The sequence below is a fragment of the Pygoscelis adeliae genome, unplaced genomic scaffold, assembly GCF_000699105.1.
Source record: "Pygoscelis adeliae isolate BGI_AS28 unplaced genomic scaffold, ASM69910v1 Scaffold387, whole genome shotgun sequence".
Classification (NCBI taxonomy): Eukaryota; Metazoa; Chordata; class Aves; order Sphenisciformes; family Spheniscidae; genus Pygoscelis; species Pygoscelis adeliae.
Window position 1 is genome coordinate 442,252 of NW_008825115.1, and position 15,497 is coordinate 457,748.

Genomic DNA, 15,497 nt, shown 5'->3' on the forward strand with positions numbered 1-15,497 from the left:
TGGAGAAATGACCTGCAGCATCCTCCCATTGTGCTGGTGATGGGGGAGCTGCCAGGTGAGGTCTGTGGCTCTGCTAATGGTCCCTGCAAGGACTCTGCTCCTCGCCGTGCCAGAGCCCCCCCGGAGCAGCCCTTCATACTTGAGATTTCCGAGCTGTCCGTGGGGAGGCTCAGGCTGGAAGGCAGCTTGGAAGCGAGATCTCGGGGCAGGAAGTGACTCAGTGGTGCTACAAGCAGGCGGGTGAAGGCTTGACGCAACGCCGCTTCTGAGGGTGCTCCGGGCAAGCTGGGTCCGGCTGGGTTACCCTGATGAAACACTTGGCACCTTTCTGGCAAGCTGCCTCCAGCCTCTCACCCAAAAGCAGGATCTCCTTTAACAGCAGATGGGGGATGTTGTTCCACTGTGCCAGGTCTGCAGTTGCACTCGTGGGTTTGGGAGCAGAGCAAGGGAGCACAGACAGAGGCAGCAGCGTGAGGAGGTGCAGAGAAACCCATGCGGTGCCCCAAGGAGCTGACCCCCGCCACCCCGGAGAGCCTGGGCTGGCTGTGCCAGCCCCTGGCTGGGGGGTGCAGTGACCCTGAGCGGATCCACAGAAGCCATGTCAGGAAACGTGGACTGAAAACGTTCCCAGCCTAACAGAAGGGCTGGAGCTGCTCCTCAGAGCAAGCAGCTGGTTTCCCTTTTAGGGTCGGTGGCAGGCAGAAACAGTTTCATGCAGATTCCAGGACCCATAATGGTTCTGGAAAGCCAACAGGAACAAAAAGTGTTCTTCTCCTCTTCTGACCTTGGAACACATTGAGGACAGTCTTCCAAAGCCTTGTCCCTGAATGGTTTCATCCTTACATGGGGAACGCTCGCCTGTCCCAGCGAGGTTGTGCTTTCTCTTCTGCGTATCTGTTTAGGTGTGGACTGCAACTGCACAAGCTGTGCTCAGAGCAGCCCAGGGCAAATGAGAATAGGCAGGAACCTGACAGACAGTCAAAGGCAGGTCTATTCCTGTGTCCTGGAAAGATTAAGTGTTTCCCTAGGAATAGCCTTACGGGTTGCTCTAGGATCACTTTATGGAGCAGCTGGTTGTGACCTGACAACAAACAACAAACTGGTGTGAAGTTACACAGGGTTATAGGTTCACCATATACATGAGACCTCTCACTGAAGGAGTTCATTGTACCAGGAATCGTCTCAGAAGGCTGGTTAAACTCTTAAGTGATTGTGTGTAGCAGAAAGCCTGGCCCTGGACAGTCTGTACTGCCTCCTTTGCATAATAGGTCCACAGTTTATAGACACTAAAATTAATGTAATAATCTCCTGGGGCTGTTGCTAAGCCATCTGCTGTGTTGCTTCGGACAATGACACTGGGGTGGTGTTAGGTGCATGTTACTCTCTAATTAGAAAGTGGACTCTGCTGTGCGTCCTTGACAAATTGCTGACCTTTCTCATACATGAAGCTATTCTGAGCTGTGTTCCAGACTGATCAGATTTGCATCCCAGAGCACTTTAAATGTTGTTTGTGAGAGGAGCTCTTGTTCCCAAAGCTGTTTGTTCTTGGGCACAGGAGAGGAACTGAACTTCCTTTCCTCCATGAGTGCAACTATATCTGTCAAAGGGAGAGGGTAGGCAGCTGGCAGGCATATATCTGTTGTTTATTTTTGCCCTCAGACAGCCAGCAAGACAGCTGAGAATACCCCACATCCAGCTCCACCGTCCCCATGTATGAGGGACCTGCTCCAGTAGACCTTGTCCCACAGGGACCTCAGCCATCTGGTAATAGGCAAGCAAGCACTCTCTTTGCAACTGGAATCCCATCATTTTAGGGCAACACCTTGGTTAGTATTTGAAGGTGTTACTTACATCAGCCTAGCACACAGCTAATGTTTACAGGGTGGTGCAGACAGCAGAGTATGAGCACATGCTAATCAGCACGCATAGTGACTGCCTATGTTGTGCCTTCTAAATCTGAGCCTCAATTAAAGTTTTTTTTAATGCATTTTAAAACTCCACCTCTTTTCTTCATGAATGGAGACAATTTCCAAGTTCCTCATTACAATCACAGTAAGAATTGTGGGCTTTTGTACTATTTCTTTTACTCTATTTCTTTTGTCCCACCTTCTTCTTCTCCATGAACTTGGTCTCCGGCAGTGCTATGTCCTCAGGGGCAAAGATGCAGAGTTTGCTTTGGCGTTGCATAGGGCTTTGACACCCCTGCCCAGCATTGCATGCAAGACCAGAACAAAGAGAGCAAACAGCTTATCTAATACAAATAACCCTAAGCAAACTTCCTGGGCCTGTTCTTTTTTCTGTGGAAAAGGCAACGCGGAGTCTGATCCTGTACGCTCTCATAGCAGTCTCAGCCACGTGACGCTCTTGGGACTTGCTCTGCTGCCAGCCCATGCATCTGCCAGCCCGTGCATCTGCCAGCCTGCTCGGACCCCACAGCCTGGAGAGCAGGAGCTTGGCTCACACAGCATGCAACAGACATAGGTAGACTTCGGGGAGAAACTACTCAAAGCGGAGGCAAGCATGGCACACTGCTTTAAGGTCTTCCTCGGTATATAATTTTCAAAGGGTTTATATGGTTTTCACTTCCTCTTCTGTGGTTGCTCTGTGTTGCGCACCCTGCAGTGAAAGCAGCACTGCAGGGCACCCACCGGTGCTGCCTGCAGTATTGCCGGTGAGTCCCGCCTGAGGGCTTCGGCCAGCACAAGGCTGGCTGGGGGTCCTGGTGGGCTCGGGAGTGCCAGCTGCCCTCGGTAGTGGAGGAGAGGAGGAATGGCACTGCCAGGGGCCTGGGCGACAAACAGCATTTGGGATTGAAATGTTCCTGTCCTGTCACTTTTTTTTTAATCCCTGTTTCAATCATGGTGATAGCTCAGCTGCCCCAGGGGAGCAGGGCTTGCTCTGGCCATGCCACAGCCCTGAGCACTTGCTGTGGAGCTGGTACTCGCACCCCGTAGCTTTCCTGTGGTTTGGTGGCTGGCACTGGGTCCCGAGGGTACGTGTGTGGCCAGGGGATGGTGCATGCTCAGGGCAGCAGCACCTGCCTCGTCAGGGTGGTTCAGGGGTGCGAGAGCCCTAGCAATTGTTGGTGTGTTTATCCTGTCCACCTCCCACCCAGGGAAATGCTGTCCCTTGTTTTGAGTTTGGGGACCGGGGCTTACAGAGGGACAGTGTCTGGGTGAGGTGCAGCAGTGTTTGGGAGGCCGAGTCCATGTCACTGGTAAAACCCAAGGCTTCTCCCATCAAGTTGTTTTTCCTTCCCTTGCATTTTCTGGTGTCCTCTGACCCCGTATGACAGGACCACAGAGATAAAGTGCAGCCCGTTGAGCAAACATGGCAGCTCCCTGCTCCAGCAGTACCATGGCTCCCAGGGTAAGAGTGCTCATTAGAGGACCTTTTATTTCAGACACACCTTGGAAAGTTTCCTTCAACAGGGCTGGGAGGAGGAGGGTTATTAATTTGATTTTCATTCTTTGCCAGAGAGAAAGGTCCTGGGTGGCTTCAGGGAGTGAAGGCAAGTGGGGTGGCAGAGGAGGAGGTGGTGGGTGAAAAGCAGCCAGGAGCCGTGTGGGGTGCTGGAGGGCACAGGAGCTGCTGCTCAGCTGGGTGAGCACCTCATGGGGTGCCCCAGAGGGAGAGGGCACTGGGGGGCCAGCCCAGGCTGGGGGCAGAGCTGGGGCAGCGGGTCCATTTCGGCACCCTGGCACCTGTTCGGCTCCCCTGTGCAAACCGCCCCAAGCGCCTGCCCCGTCTCCAGTAACAGACTGGAAATTGTTCAGGCCGCCTTGTTCCATGGGCAGCGAGTCTGGGGCTGCATGTCGGGGTTCTGGAGGGCAGGCTCAGCAGACTGCCGTGCTGGAGCGTGCGGAGCAGGCGATGGCCGGGGCAGCAGCTGGGTAACGAGAGTGTCTGAAAAGGGACTTTGTTCCCTCTCTGTTGGTCACGTAGCCATGTGGGAACACTAGATTTATTCACCGGCAGTCCTATCGGCACATACCAGGCTTGACAACAGCTGGGAGCTGTGTGGCTTGACCAAGAATAGCCCTGGGGAGCTTGCTGCCATGAGTCAGAGCTGTCTGGATCGGCTCCTGCCCTGGAGGCTGCCTCCTAGAGTAAGGGAAATGGCTGCTGTGGCTGGGGAGCCCATGAGGAGGGAGGCGCAGAGGGTGGCGGTGAGCTCCCTGCTGCCCCATTAAATGCTAAACTGTAGATTGGGCCATAATAGCTCTTTCTGAAGTGGGTGGGTTCATGAAGAAAACTGCAGCGTGCGGCACTCTGCAGCTGACTGCTCAGACGTAATTCCATGGGCTTGTCTACACTTGATAGCAACCTGTATTAAAGAAGGGTGTGATTTTGCAAGTGGAAAACTCCATATAGGAATAACCAGGTTAAACCAAACAGAAGGAAGATACTCTTGTTCTGGAATTAGTGCTCCAAAGAAAGAAAAATAGTTCCACAAACCTCTAGTCTGAGATGGAGACAAGGGGCAATGAGAGACATCTGATCTCCTGCGTGCAAAATCCCAACACCTCTATTGCTTGTAAAACACCCACCTTCCCCAACACTTGCACATGGAGCAACATGTGCAAAACAGTTTGCTGGGATGTAGCTTCGTAGCTGGGCTCAGCGTGGGGTGCCTGATTTCTGCTTCCCCGTGGGGCAGCTGCTTTAAAGTTCTGGAGAAGTCCCAGAATTTGAAACACTGACAGCGCCATCAGGCAGAGCATCAGGTCACAGACCATCAGGAGGAATCTTGCCGTTGGTCCAGGGCTGTGCTGGTGGCTGAGCATGGGTCTCTGAAGGGCTGCTTGGTAGACAGATCTCCCTCAAGGTGGCTGACTCTCTGACATGACAGTGGATGTGCACCCACACGGCGTGTGCACAGTCCTGTTTTGGGTGCCGAATCAAAACTTTTCAAGCAAAAAAATTCTCTCTTTTGGTCATCATTTACACTTTGCTTCCCAGCAAAAGGGCAGACAGTAAGAAGCCCAACTGCATGTTTACGTGTCTAGGTTTCTCTGAGTGGTGCCTAAGTGTTCCAACTGTTGATCTTGATATAAACCTGAGGCAAGATTCATCCCAGGTCCTGAATGTGTGCAGGCTTTTTTGGAAGTGCGTACAGCCACAGAGCAGGTGCAGCAGCTCAGGTCTGTGTCCTGTCCTGATAGCGGCTGTTTGTTGGCTCAGCGCAGGGATTTGCGGTCCTTGCCCTCTGGAGATGGCAGGGCTGTGCAGGGACATCTCAGGCAGTGTAAGCTGATATTGACCCAGCATCTCTGCTGATCTCTTAGCAGGTGAACGAGGCCCTCAGACTGGCACCATGACAGAGTGCTTTGACTGTGACAACTGCAAGGAGTCCTTGTATGGGCGCAAGTACATCCAGATGGACAACGGCCCATACTGCATCCCCTGCTATGATGCCCACTTTGCCAACACCTGTGATGAGTGCAAAGAGCTGATCGGCCATGACTGCAGAGTGAGTATGGGCCCCTGCGGCCAGGCAGGGTGGTTCCCTGGGGCTATCTGTCCCCTCCTCATCTTGGCTGTCCTCCCCAGGAGCTGTACTATGAGGATCGCCATTACCACGAGCACTGCTTTCGTTGCTTCCGCTGTGACCGTTCTCTGGCCGACGAGCCATTCACCTGCCAAGGCGAGGAGCTGCTGTGCAATGACTGCTACTGCAGCGAGTTCTCCTCCAAATGCATTGCCTGCGAGAAGACAGTCATGCCAGGTAGGAGCAGGCAGACTTGAGCACTGCAGTTTGTTCCTGGTCCCAGCAGCGTTGGCCGGGGCTGCAGGTTCCAATACTAGGGCAGCAAGGAAGAAAGCTGAATTTCTGCTCTCCTGCCCCACTGTCACTGCATAGCTGAATTTTCTGCTCTCCTGCCCCACTGTCACTGCATAGAGTGGGCCAGGCACTTTGCTTGTCTGGCAAGACAGCAGGATCCCAAGCTGTGATCACTACAGCAGCTGTCTGTCTGTTCCCCTTTTTCATGGGGAAGTGAGCTGGGGAGGAGATAACAAAGGGTTTCCTGGGCATTTTCTGGTGTGTGCTGACTAGAAGAGAAGGAATGACTGAAGGTGTGTGAGCGTCTCTGCAGATGGCCTGAGGCAAGGGAGTGTCTTTGCTTGGCCATTCTGGCACCATCTTCAGATGTAGGTTACAACAGGCGTCTGCCGCAGCCTGTGTGCCAGTGCCAGGGGCATGTTCCCGCAGCTCTCCCCTTGCGGCTGTGGGGTTGGCCTGGGGCCTCCCCTCTCCAGCTGCCTGCGGTCCTGTGCTGCCATGGGGAGGGCAGGCACAGAGCCAGGTGTGCAGGACCACAGTTTATCCTGCACAACCTCCCATGTTCCCTATGTGTGCATGTGCTTCTCCCTTCTGTCACACTGTGAACGGCTCTCTCTGCAGGATCCCGTAAGCTGGAGTACAACGGACAAACATGGCATGAACATTGCTTCATATGCAGCAGCTGCCAGCAGCCCATCGGGTCACGATCCTTCATCCCAGACAAGAAGGATTATTACTGTGTCCCCTGTTATGAGAGCAAGTTTGCTCCTCGCTGCACTCGTTGCAAAAAGGTATGTCTGGCCTGACAGCCCAAAGTCCCTGAGTTCTCTGATCCAGGGACATGTTCCCCAGTCCTGTCTGAGCCCCACCAGAGAAGGGTTCAGGTGCCAGCACTCCGGCTACCCGCTGGTTGTGCGCTGCAGCCCGTTTCCCCGTGCCCGTGTGTCACCAGTGTGTGCTCTCTTCCCGCAGACCCTGACCAAGGGAGGAGTGACTTACCGGGATGAGCCGTGGCACAAGGAGTGTTTCGTCTGCACAGGCTGCAAGACCCCCCTGGCTGGCCAGCAGTTCACCTCCCAGGATGACAACCCGTACTGCATCAAGTGCTTTGGGAACCTCTATGCCAAGAAGTGCAGTGCCTGCACAAAGCCCATCACAGGTAAGCAGAATGGCCCCGGTTATGGGGCGCTTCTGCAGGGCAGGGCATGACCTACCTGCCCTCCTTCCAGACATGTGGTGACTTCTCTGGGTGAAGCTGCCCTCTTGAGTGCACATGTGACCCAGGCCCATATGATGCTTATACACGTCTCCACCATGCAGGCTTGTTCAAGTGTCTCCAGGCACTTCAGGCCTCCTGGGGACAAATGCTGGGGAGAGCAAGGTGCCATTAGGCATGTCCCTCACAGAAACAACGGCAGCCGCTTTTCCAAGGAACCCCATGAGAGAGGATCTCTGCTGCAGTGGTCCTAGGGCCACGTGTGTCCCTTCATCTGCATCTTTCAAAGCAGTGAACTCTGCCCCATGGGAGGAATTCCCTCTGCCCAGGGGTAAAGGCTCCCAAAATGACCCCTTACAGGGTGATCTCGTGTCTCTAGCTTGCCTTGTTTGAGGCTGGTTGCCACGTCCTATGGAAAGATTGTTCACAGACAAGGAAAGCCAGAAACATCCAGCCACAGCTGGAGCAGCAGCTGCTGCAGGGGAGTCTGGACCTGCCATACCTGCCTAAGACAGGGGAAGCAGAGGGTCCTCTTCTGCAGACACCCCTGAGAGGGTCTGGCCTCCTCCCTGTCCTCCCCCACTTGACCTTTCCCTTTGCAACTCGTGTCTCTTGCTGCTGGGAAGGCAGGCAAAGACATGAATCAGCTGGTGACTCAGAGGATGACTCTAGCTGAAGACAGGGCAGCTCCTGGGCACCCTGCTTCCCGTCTGGTCCTTATCAGTTTGTCGCACTCCCAGGGAGAAGGGGGTCACAGCCCACAAGTCCAACCACTGGCGGCAGAGGAAGGAAGCTGCCCACAGAGCCTCTGCAGGAGCCCGGGCCTGGGCTGGTGGCAGGAGGGCTTTTCCCAGGATTTCACTAGCACTGTCCTTGGAAGGAGCTGCTCCAAGCAGTGCTGCCAGGAGCTCCTGACAGCTCCCTTGTTTGCAGTGATGGTGCAGCTCCGCTCCCTGCTCCTCTCTGGGGAGAAAATGGTGATTCCGGTCCGAGGATCTCAACCCTGCAAAATCTGATGTGAAATCATTTTGGACCTCTTCCCCCCGAGAGTGGAGATTTGTATTTCAGATGTATTCGATACTGGGGGGTGTTTGGGTGCCACAGTGCAGCACTGCGTGTGAAGACCTGACTCGGAGACGAACAGGCCAAGACTTGGTCTGTGTGGGAAGCTCGTCCCAGTTTCCCCAGGGGTTCTAACGCTGTACTCTGTCCCTCCCGTAGGCTTTGGCGGTGGTAAATATGTCTCCTTTGAGGACCGTCACTGGCACCATAATTGCTTTAACTGCGCCCGCTGCAACACCTCGCTGGTCGGGAAAGGCTTCATCCCTGACAATGATGAGATCCTGTGCCGCGACTGTAGCAGCGACCTATGAGCCTCCGAGGACACCGTGGGGCAGGGGCTTTCTCTATTCTTCAGGGTCTTTGTGCCAGATACCCCAACAACATTTCAGGGGCAGCGCACAAGGCACAAGAGATGGGGGCTGACCCCGAACCGCGGTGTGTTCCGGGAGTTCCTGTGCCCCTCCCTGAAGGCTAGAGTACGCTATGCTATGGCTCTGTGCAGAGTCAAAGCTAAATAAAGTTGAAAAAGGAGCTTCAATACCCCCCATTATTTACTCTTTCCTTTTGCTTCCTGTCTGACCAGGCACAAGCTGAGCCCAGGGCCCCAGCTGAGCAGAGGGCAGCAGCAGCAGCTTCAGCGTTGGGCTGCTGGATCTGCACGCTGGCAGCATGTATTTGCTCTCCTTGGCACAGGGCTGACTTTTCTCTTTTGCCCATGTCTTCCCTTGCTCTGTGTGATATAAGGCAGCAGCTCCTGGTCCATGTGGCTTGGCTGTGCTGGCCTGTGTAGCAGATGGCTTTGCCAGCACAGCCTTTTCTGTACGTGTGGCTGGCCTGTGGCACTGCTCAACCCGGGCATGAAGGGTGCTCTCTGCCACGTTTAGGAGGTTTGGGGACACCAGGCTCGAGTGTTGCCAGGAGGAGAGCACGTGTCCTGGCAGGTGGGATCCACCTCCGGATTTCTGTAGCCACCTCACCATTTGCAGGCCAGACCCTTTGCTCTGCACATCTCCGTGGAGGTGCTCTCACTCAGATGTGGATGAGGAGCTCAAATCGCTCGCAGGTACGGGGCGTTCTGCTCCTCCCACCTCCCTGCCCCATTCCTGTCCATCTGTGCTGTGATCTCCCGCGGCTGCCTCTGCGGTGTCTGAGCTGGAGCTAGTGGGTGTCAGCCCACTGGTGGTCCCCCCCCGAGATGCGCCTGGCTGAGCCCCAGAGAAGGGCGTGCTGAAGGCTGAGAGCACCGAGGGCTTTATTCCTGCTCCATCCCTCTCACGGGGAACCATGGGACGGGGACTGCCTTACTGAGCCCGGCTGCCAGCGGCACAGGTAACACTGAAGACCTTTCGTTAATTTGTGGAGGGGAGTGTTGCCCACAGGCTGTGGCTGCGCTTGGTGGCTGCTGGGAGCGCTAGAGGGGAGGGTCTGTGGGAGCGCAGGGCTCCAGTGCGGAGGTCAGCCGGGGGGGCAGGCGGGGTTGCCGCGGCCGCCTCCTGCCAGGGCTGAGTGTCCTCCCCTGCGGCGGACAGAGAGCGGTGGCTCCCCCAGCCACACTCATCCCTCGCTGTGTCCCAAACGAGAAGCAAAGCAAAGGTGGGCTGCCCTGAGGAGGGGCTTTGCATCTCCCAAGTCCCTGCATTGGCCCTAACTGTACAAAATAGGACATCTTTAGTCATCCCAGACTCACACGAGGGTTTGAGCCATCTTTGCCTGATGGCTGAGCTGGCCCTGGGCCCCGTTAAGGCCCCTCTGCAGTGGGATGCTCATGCCTGCCTTGTCTCTACATCCCTTTTGCTTCTGTCTTGCTGGGGCACTTATGCTGACCCTGCTTTCCTGCTTAGACAGCCACGTGCTTTTCTGAAAGCATCTTCTTGTGATTTTTTTCCTTTTGTACTCTTTTGTCATGAATATCTGTCATTTTGTAACCAACTGCAGGATGAAGGGGCTAGCCCCACCCCCCAGGCTTCACTTAGGAACAGAAAATGTTATGCATGTTGAAGTGTTATTAACTCTGTATTCAGATCCTTGTTGGACCCTCGTTTGAAAGCTTTGATGCAGGCAAATCAGAGTTTGTGTGTTTGCTATTCTGAGGAGCTTGGAGCAGTCTCTAGAAGGAAGTGTCCTAAACCTCCTGTATATTTCCTACGGCTTTATATAATAAACCATTTTAGCGATGCTTGCTCTCATGTGTTTCTCGAACAGCAGGCACAGGGCAGAGCGCTGTCAGAATTGGTGTTGCAGCTCTGTGCTCAGCCTTGTCCTCGCCCCTAACCCTGTACTGGGGATGGCTGATCCCCCCAGTGCTCGTGCCTCCCCCTCCCCAAACCACACGCCAGGTACGAGTCCCGTTGGGTTATGGCAGAGGAACAGCAGCTCCCTCTTCCTGCTGTGGGGCTGCAGTGGGTTCCTGGTGCCAGGGCTGCCTGTCTGTCCATGCCTGCTGTCTGTCCGGGCAGGCTGTTCTGCAGGACGGGCCTGAGCAGGACTCAGCCAGTGCCAGTGCTGCACGGGTGCGATGCCTCCGGGCCGGCTGTCGGGTCGGGCTCAGCAGCAGCCAGGATGCTGCACTGCTGCGGGAGCTGGTCTGGATCGCTGCGATACCGAACCGTATCCCACTGTGCAGACAAGCTTCCTTCCCCCTGCGATACGTACTCCCCAGTCCACACACGTAGGCTCTCGGGAGGAGGTTTGGTGGGGAAGTTGCTGTAGTCTCCAGTCGGGGTAACAGTGGTCTCCTGGCAGCTTTCCCCGAAGTGGAGCATGCTCATTACTCACTTTTATCAGCCGGGGAGCCATTTATTCCCTTAACATCTGAAACTATTTTCCACAGATTTCTTTACATTTACTAACAGCTGCCACGACTTCCTCTGGGCTTGCCTGCCCCAGCACCCCGCTCCGTTCCCTCTGCACGGTGGCTTGGTTTCTGTGGGTGCTACTCCAGCGGCATGGCAGGCACAGCCCAGGGGGCCTGGGTGGGACCATGGCACAGGCTCTGTGCGTGCGCATTCCTGGCTCCTTCAAAGGCTCCTGCCCTGGCAGCTAATGGGGTTTTAAAAGTAAGAGTTTTATTGCTGTTGCTGCCCAGTGACCTGTGCCAGGCTCTGGTTTTGCTGCTGCTCAGCCTCAAAGGGTGAGCGAGCAGCTCCAGCCAGGGAGGTTTCCAGCTGAGCCTGTCCTCCAGCAGGAGCACCACAAACCCTTGTTTCTGCAGCGCTGTTTCCAGGGATTAACCACAAAAGGTTTCTGTACAAAGGGCCCCCGGGCTCCTCTTTCAGTCAGCCTCAAGAGCCTCACGTTTTTAGCCAAAAAAGGAAATGACCCAGCTGCACGTAGCACTGGAACATCTGGATTTTATCCCTGTCATGAATGGGTCATGGCTATGCACAGCCCAGTGCCTGATTTACAGGAGGGGGAGGGTGATGTCATGCACAAACATCCCTCGAGACTCCCAGAGTGTGGGTCTAAAACAGTCATGAAAATACTATTAAGCACAGGCGAACAGTGCAGGGGGGAGGGCAGGGCTGGGGCTGCTGTGCGGGGTGAGGTGGGAGCAGGGAAACTTGCTGGGAGTCCAGGGCAGCACTGGGGGTGTAGAAAGAGGCCCCAGCATTAACCAAATGTGCCCAAGCTGTGCTTGCCTGCACCACCAGCATGGGATCAGGGACTGCATTTGCAGCCCCAAATGGGCAGAGGCAGGTCCAGGCCACTGCCTGCCCCAGCGAGGTGTCCCAGGAGGGCTGCTTGCTCTGGGCCAGGGTAAGTGCCGGGGTGAGAGCAGGACCCTGCCACGGGCTGGCTGGTGCAGCCACAGGGCTTGGGCAGGGATGGGGATGGGGACGGGGACATGATGCTCCCCGGTGCCTGGGAACAGCCTGGTGTCACAGACCAGGGCACCAGAAGCAGCTTAGCTCAGCGGTGACGATGGCTGCTCGCTGCTGGCCGTGCAGCGGTGCCCATGCTGGGCGTCTGCTGGCTGTGTGCTTCCTTCCCTGGAGACGGACACGGCCGCTCCTGGCTTGGGCTCGCCGCAGGCAGCGGTTTCACCTCCCAGGGGTTTGTTCTCTTTCCAGCCAGAGTTTCCCCCAGAGGAGGGCTGAGCCACTGCTGTGTTGGATATGGTCTGTGTGGCAGTGACGTGTGCCGGTGTCCCAGAGCTGACGGGAGCTGCACGGCTGGGGAGCGAGCTCTGCCTGCGTTTGGGCAGGAGGGAAGGGCTAATTTCAGCTCCCAGCTGCCTGCTGGTGTTTGCCCCTTTTCCAGCTGTAGCTGCACACGGGTTCAGACAGCGTGTCAGATTACTGTGCTGGTAATGCCCTGTCTGAGCTCCCCAAACCGAGCATGGACCTGCCTTGGCTGCTCCTGCGTCCCTCCAGGTGACCAGTCAGGAGGCTGCGCCGGTCCTGGGTGAAGCTGGAGGCTCGGGCTTGGCCCCACAATGGTAACAGGCAGGTCTCCAGGACAATGGCTGCAGGTCCCAGGGCTGGTGGGAGAGCCAGTGTTGAAGGGTGAATAGCTCTCCTTTGTCTCTAGTGTTAGGAGGTAGGGATGTGGTTATAGCCAGGCTGAACCCTGCAGGCATCCTGCGAATACTCCCCCAGGGTTTTTTTGTTGTCCCTTTGTCCCTACCCTGCCAGGGCATCGCCTAGTGAAGGTCCTGGGGAGGTGGGGAAGGAGCAGTATCTCAGCACAAGTAGGTCTGCTCCCATCGTCCCACCTTTCCTTCCAGGAAAACTGTGCGATGTCCCTCCCTGGTCTGTCCCGCAGCCATGGGCACAAAGGCTGCTGCTGCGGCACGTGGCACCGAGGGGCTGCAGGGGCTGCGCTGCTGCCCCGGGACAGAACGGCACCTCCTGGAGCAACCTTCTCCCACCGGAGCAAACCTTCTTCCAGATGTGCTGCCATTCGTGGGATGAGGAGGAGGGAGGCCACGCAGGGGCTGCTCTTGTCCCACCTCAACCCTCCTAATGCCAGCAGCCCAAAATAAAGAGGCAATGTGCCTGGATGCAACATTGCTAGATTTCAACTCCTTCCCTTTCCAGGGATGAAGTTTCATGCAAAGGGAAATGGAAGAACACTAAGTTCAGAATCTTATCTCTGTTTTTATTTTTAGACAGGCATTCATGAGGAAGAAATGACGTACTTTGGGGCAGCCTGTAGTGCAAGAGAGTAATTAAAGCCAATAGTCTTACCTTCAGTATCATTCTCTCCTCAGTGAATTGGCTGTTCCCAGGGCAGGATCATGTTTGTCTGCCATAATTAAGCCCAATTTTTTTGTTGTTGCTTTTGGCTTAAAGTAATTTATCATGTGTGGTAGAAAAATATGAATAATTTATTTGTGAGTTAAAATTTAATTACAGCTTTGCATTTGGTAAAGTGGGGGCAAAGCACTGGCATGATCTCTCCTTGGCATTAGGGTGGATCTAAAGAAGGCAATTAAAATCCAAGTACAAGAGGAAGGTTGCAGCCACGGTTTCTGTGGGAGGACTTCCACCAGGATCATGTCACTCAAGCACAGTCACGCTGTTGAAAGCCTGTCAGGCAACAAAAGTCTGCACCTCCCAGGTACCAAGGGCAACAGCTCTGACCCATGAGAGGCAGAGTGGAGGCTGCACAGCAGATCCTACATGCTCATTTCTTTCAGGCATGTTCCAGTTTGGACTCTGATTTATGACCGTGTAACGCTGCTGGAGCCTGTCGACTCTGCCAGCTGCTGGCATCCCACCTGCGTGGGATGGGGAGGGTTTTCTCCCCCGGCCGCAGGGGCGCAGGGGCTTGTAGCGGGGTGGGTGCACGGTGCTGGCCATGGGGCCAGGAGCTCTGCCTGTGCGGCTGTGATGAGCACAAGTGACAGGGACACCCGGCGGTGCCAAGCCTGGACATTCCCTCCCCGCCCTGCGTTCAGCCCTTACCTCCAGCCCAGCTGCAGGAGGTGATTTTACAAGCTGTGTGCTACGGATAACAACTGCGTCTGGGCTAAGCGACCGTGCCTGCGAGACCCCGTCTGTCCTGCTTCCTGGGGCTCAAGAGTTTTCTCAGGAAGACAAGGTGGAGGCAGGCCTGCAGGTAGCTCAGAGTCACTGCACGCTTTGCCTTGGCTCTCAGCACCCAGTGCTGCACGGGGCTGGACGCCCCGGCCCCGGGCAAGCCCTGAGGAGCAGTGCTCCCCAAAAGGCAGGCCTGCTGGGGCCCTGATGCTGCATGAAGGCTGCCTTCTGCTTCCAGATGGGTCCTGGAATGTGCAGGGTGAATGTTTACTTAAGCAAGCTCACAATAATTTTGATAAGGGTAATTAAAGCCATGACATTTTCTAAGTACTTCTTCCTGTTTTCTCTGTCCTTGTTGCACATGTTCTGCAGCAATGCTGCGGCAGAGAGGAAGAGCACGTGTATGCAGCGGGCAGCATGTGGGCGCATGGCTGAAGGATGCCGTGCAGGGTAGAGTTGCTGCGTGGCTGCGGGAGGGGGTGTTGTCTGCACGCCCTGCGCTTGCACAGTGGGTATGAGCGAGTTTTGGAGCAGTTGCCCATGGTCAGGAGGACTTCAGGCACATGTGCTACCAGGCCGGACGCCGTGCTGAGTTTCCGGGAGATGCCAAGGCTGTTTCAGAGTGCACGCAGTTGCATTTGTGCACGCATGCTACTACGGAAAGCAGCCGTGCTAGCAGCGTTTGGAACAGGACTTTTGGGTATCTATTTAGCTTTCCCCTCCTCCATTCCCTTCTCTCCCACCTTCTGGCACCAGCCCAGCCCCTTCCCACCCCTCAAGATTGCCCCGAGGCTGCTGCCTGCTGAGATGGGAATGGTTTCACAAGTGTCTCCTGCTTTTAACTTTGCCTTCTCCACTTTGCTGTTGCTTCTCGAGAAAGGTCATTGTGCCTCCAAGGCTGGGGTCAGTCCTGATCCCAAATCCAATGCCAGCATCTCTGGGCAGTCTATGCCACCAAATATGGTCAGCGCTGGGGAGAGCCGCGGGCAGGCCTGGAGGGGCTTGGAAGGCAGCCATCAGGAGGGCTCCTGCCTGCAGAAATCCTCCGGGTGCTGCGGCCAGCAGGGCTGGGCTGGGCTGCTGCAGTGCCGGGGTCCAGCCGCTGCCACGGAGGGACAGGCAGGACTCCTGGCAGGCAGGCAGGGCTGTGCAGCGTCGCAGCTCTCCCGGGCACGAGGCTTTCCCTCCTCTCCCGGCAGCGACTGCCGCACACTCACCCCGGCTCTCTGCACAGCCTGGACAGCACGAAGCCCGGCTGCTCCGCATAAAACAGCATTTTCTTGGTGACTGCTAACTGAGTAAAATTTAGGCTAATGGCCTCATACAACACGACACTCTCCTTCACTGGTTTACTAGACTAGGAAGCGCAAGCAGTCACCGCGGTGGCAACCCTTTCCCCTGCTGAAAGCCATTTGCAGAGGGCCTTGTGCGTGCAGCCAGCTCCGTGCCC

The 15,497-nt window shown here is 55.7% G+C and overlaps 2 protein-coding genes across 2 annotated transcripts in view; both read left to right on the forward strand.

Moving 5' to 3' along the window:
* FHL3 (four and a half LIM domains 3) overlaps window positions 1-10,239 on the forward strand; it is a 17,512-nt gene extending 7,273 nt beyond the window's left edge. The window contains exons 2-6 of the mRNA XM_009328205.1: window positions 5,289-5,473; window positions 5,554-5,728; window positions 6,407-6,576; window positions 6,758-6,944; window positions 8,223-10,239. Coding sequence (XP_009326480.1) covers window positions 5,289-5,473; window positions 5,554-5,728; window positions 6,407-6,576; window positions 6,758-6,944; window positions 8,223-8,374 — 869 coding nt within the window. The 3' untranslated portion in view covers window positions 8,375-10,239. The remainder of the gene's footprint in view (window positions 1-5,288; window positions 5,474-5,553; window positions 5,729-6,406; window positions 6,577-6,757; window positions 6,945-8,222) is intronic.
* A 1,475-nt stretch (window positions 10,240-11,714) lies between these two features.
* SF3A3 (splicing factor 3a, subunit 3, 60kDa) overlaps window positions 11,715-15,497 on the forward strand; it is a 14,349-nt gene continuing 10,566 nt past the window's right edge. The window contains 1 exon segment of the mRNA XM_009328229.1: window positions 11,715-11,819. Within this exon segment, the coding sequence (XP_009326504.1) occupies window positions 11,715-11,819 (105 nt within the window).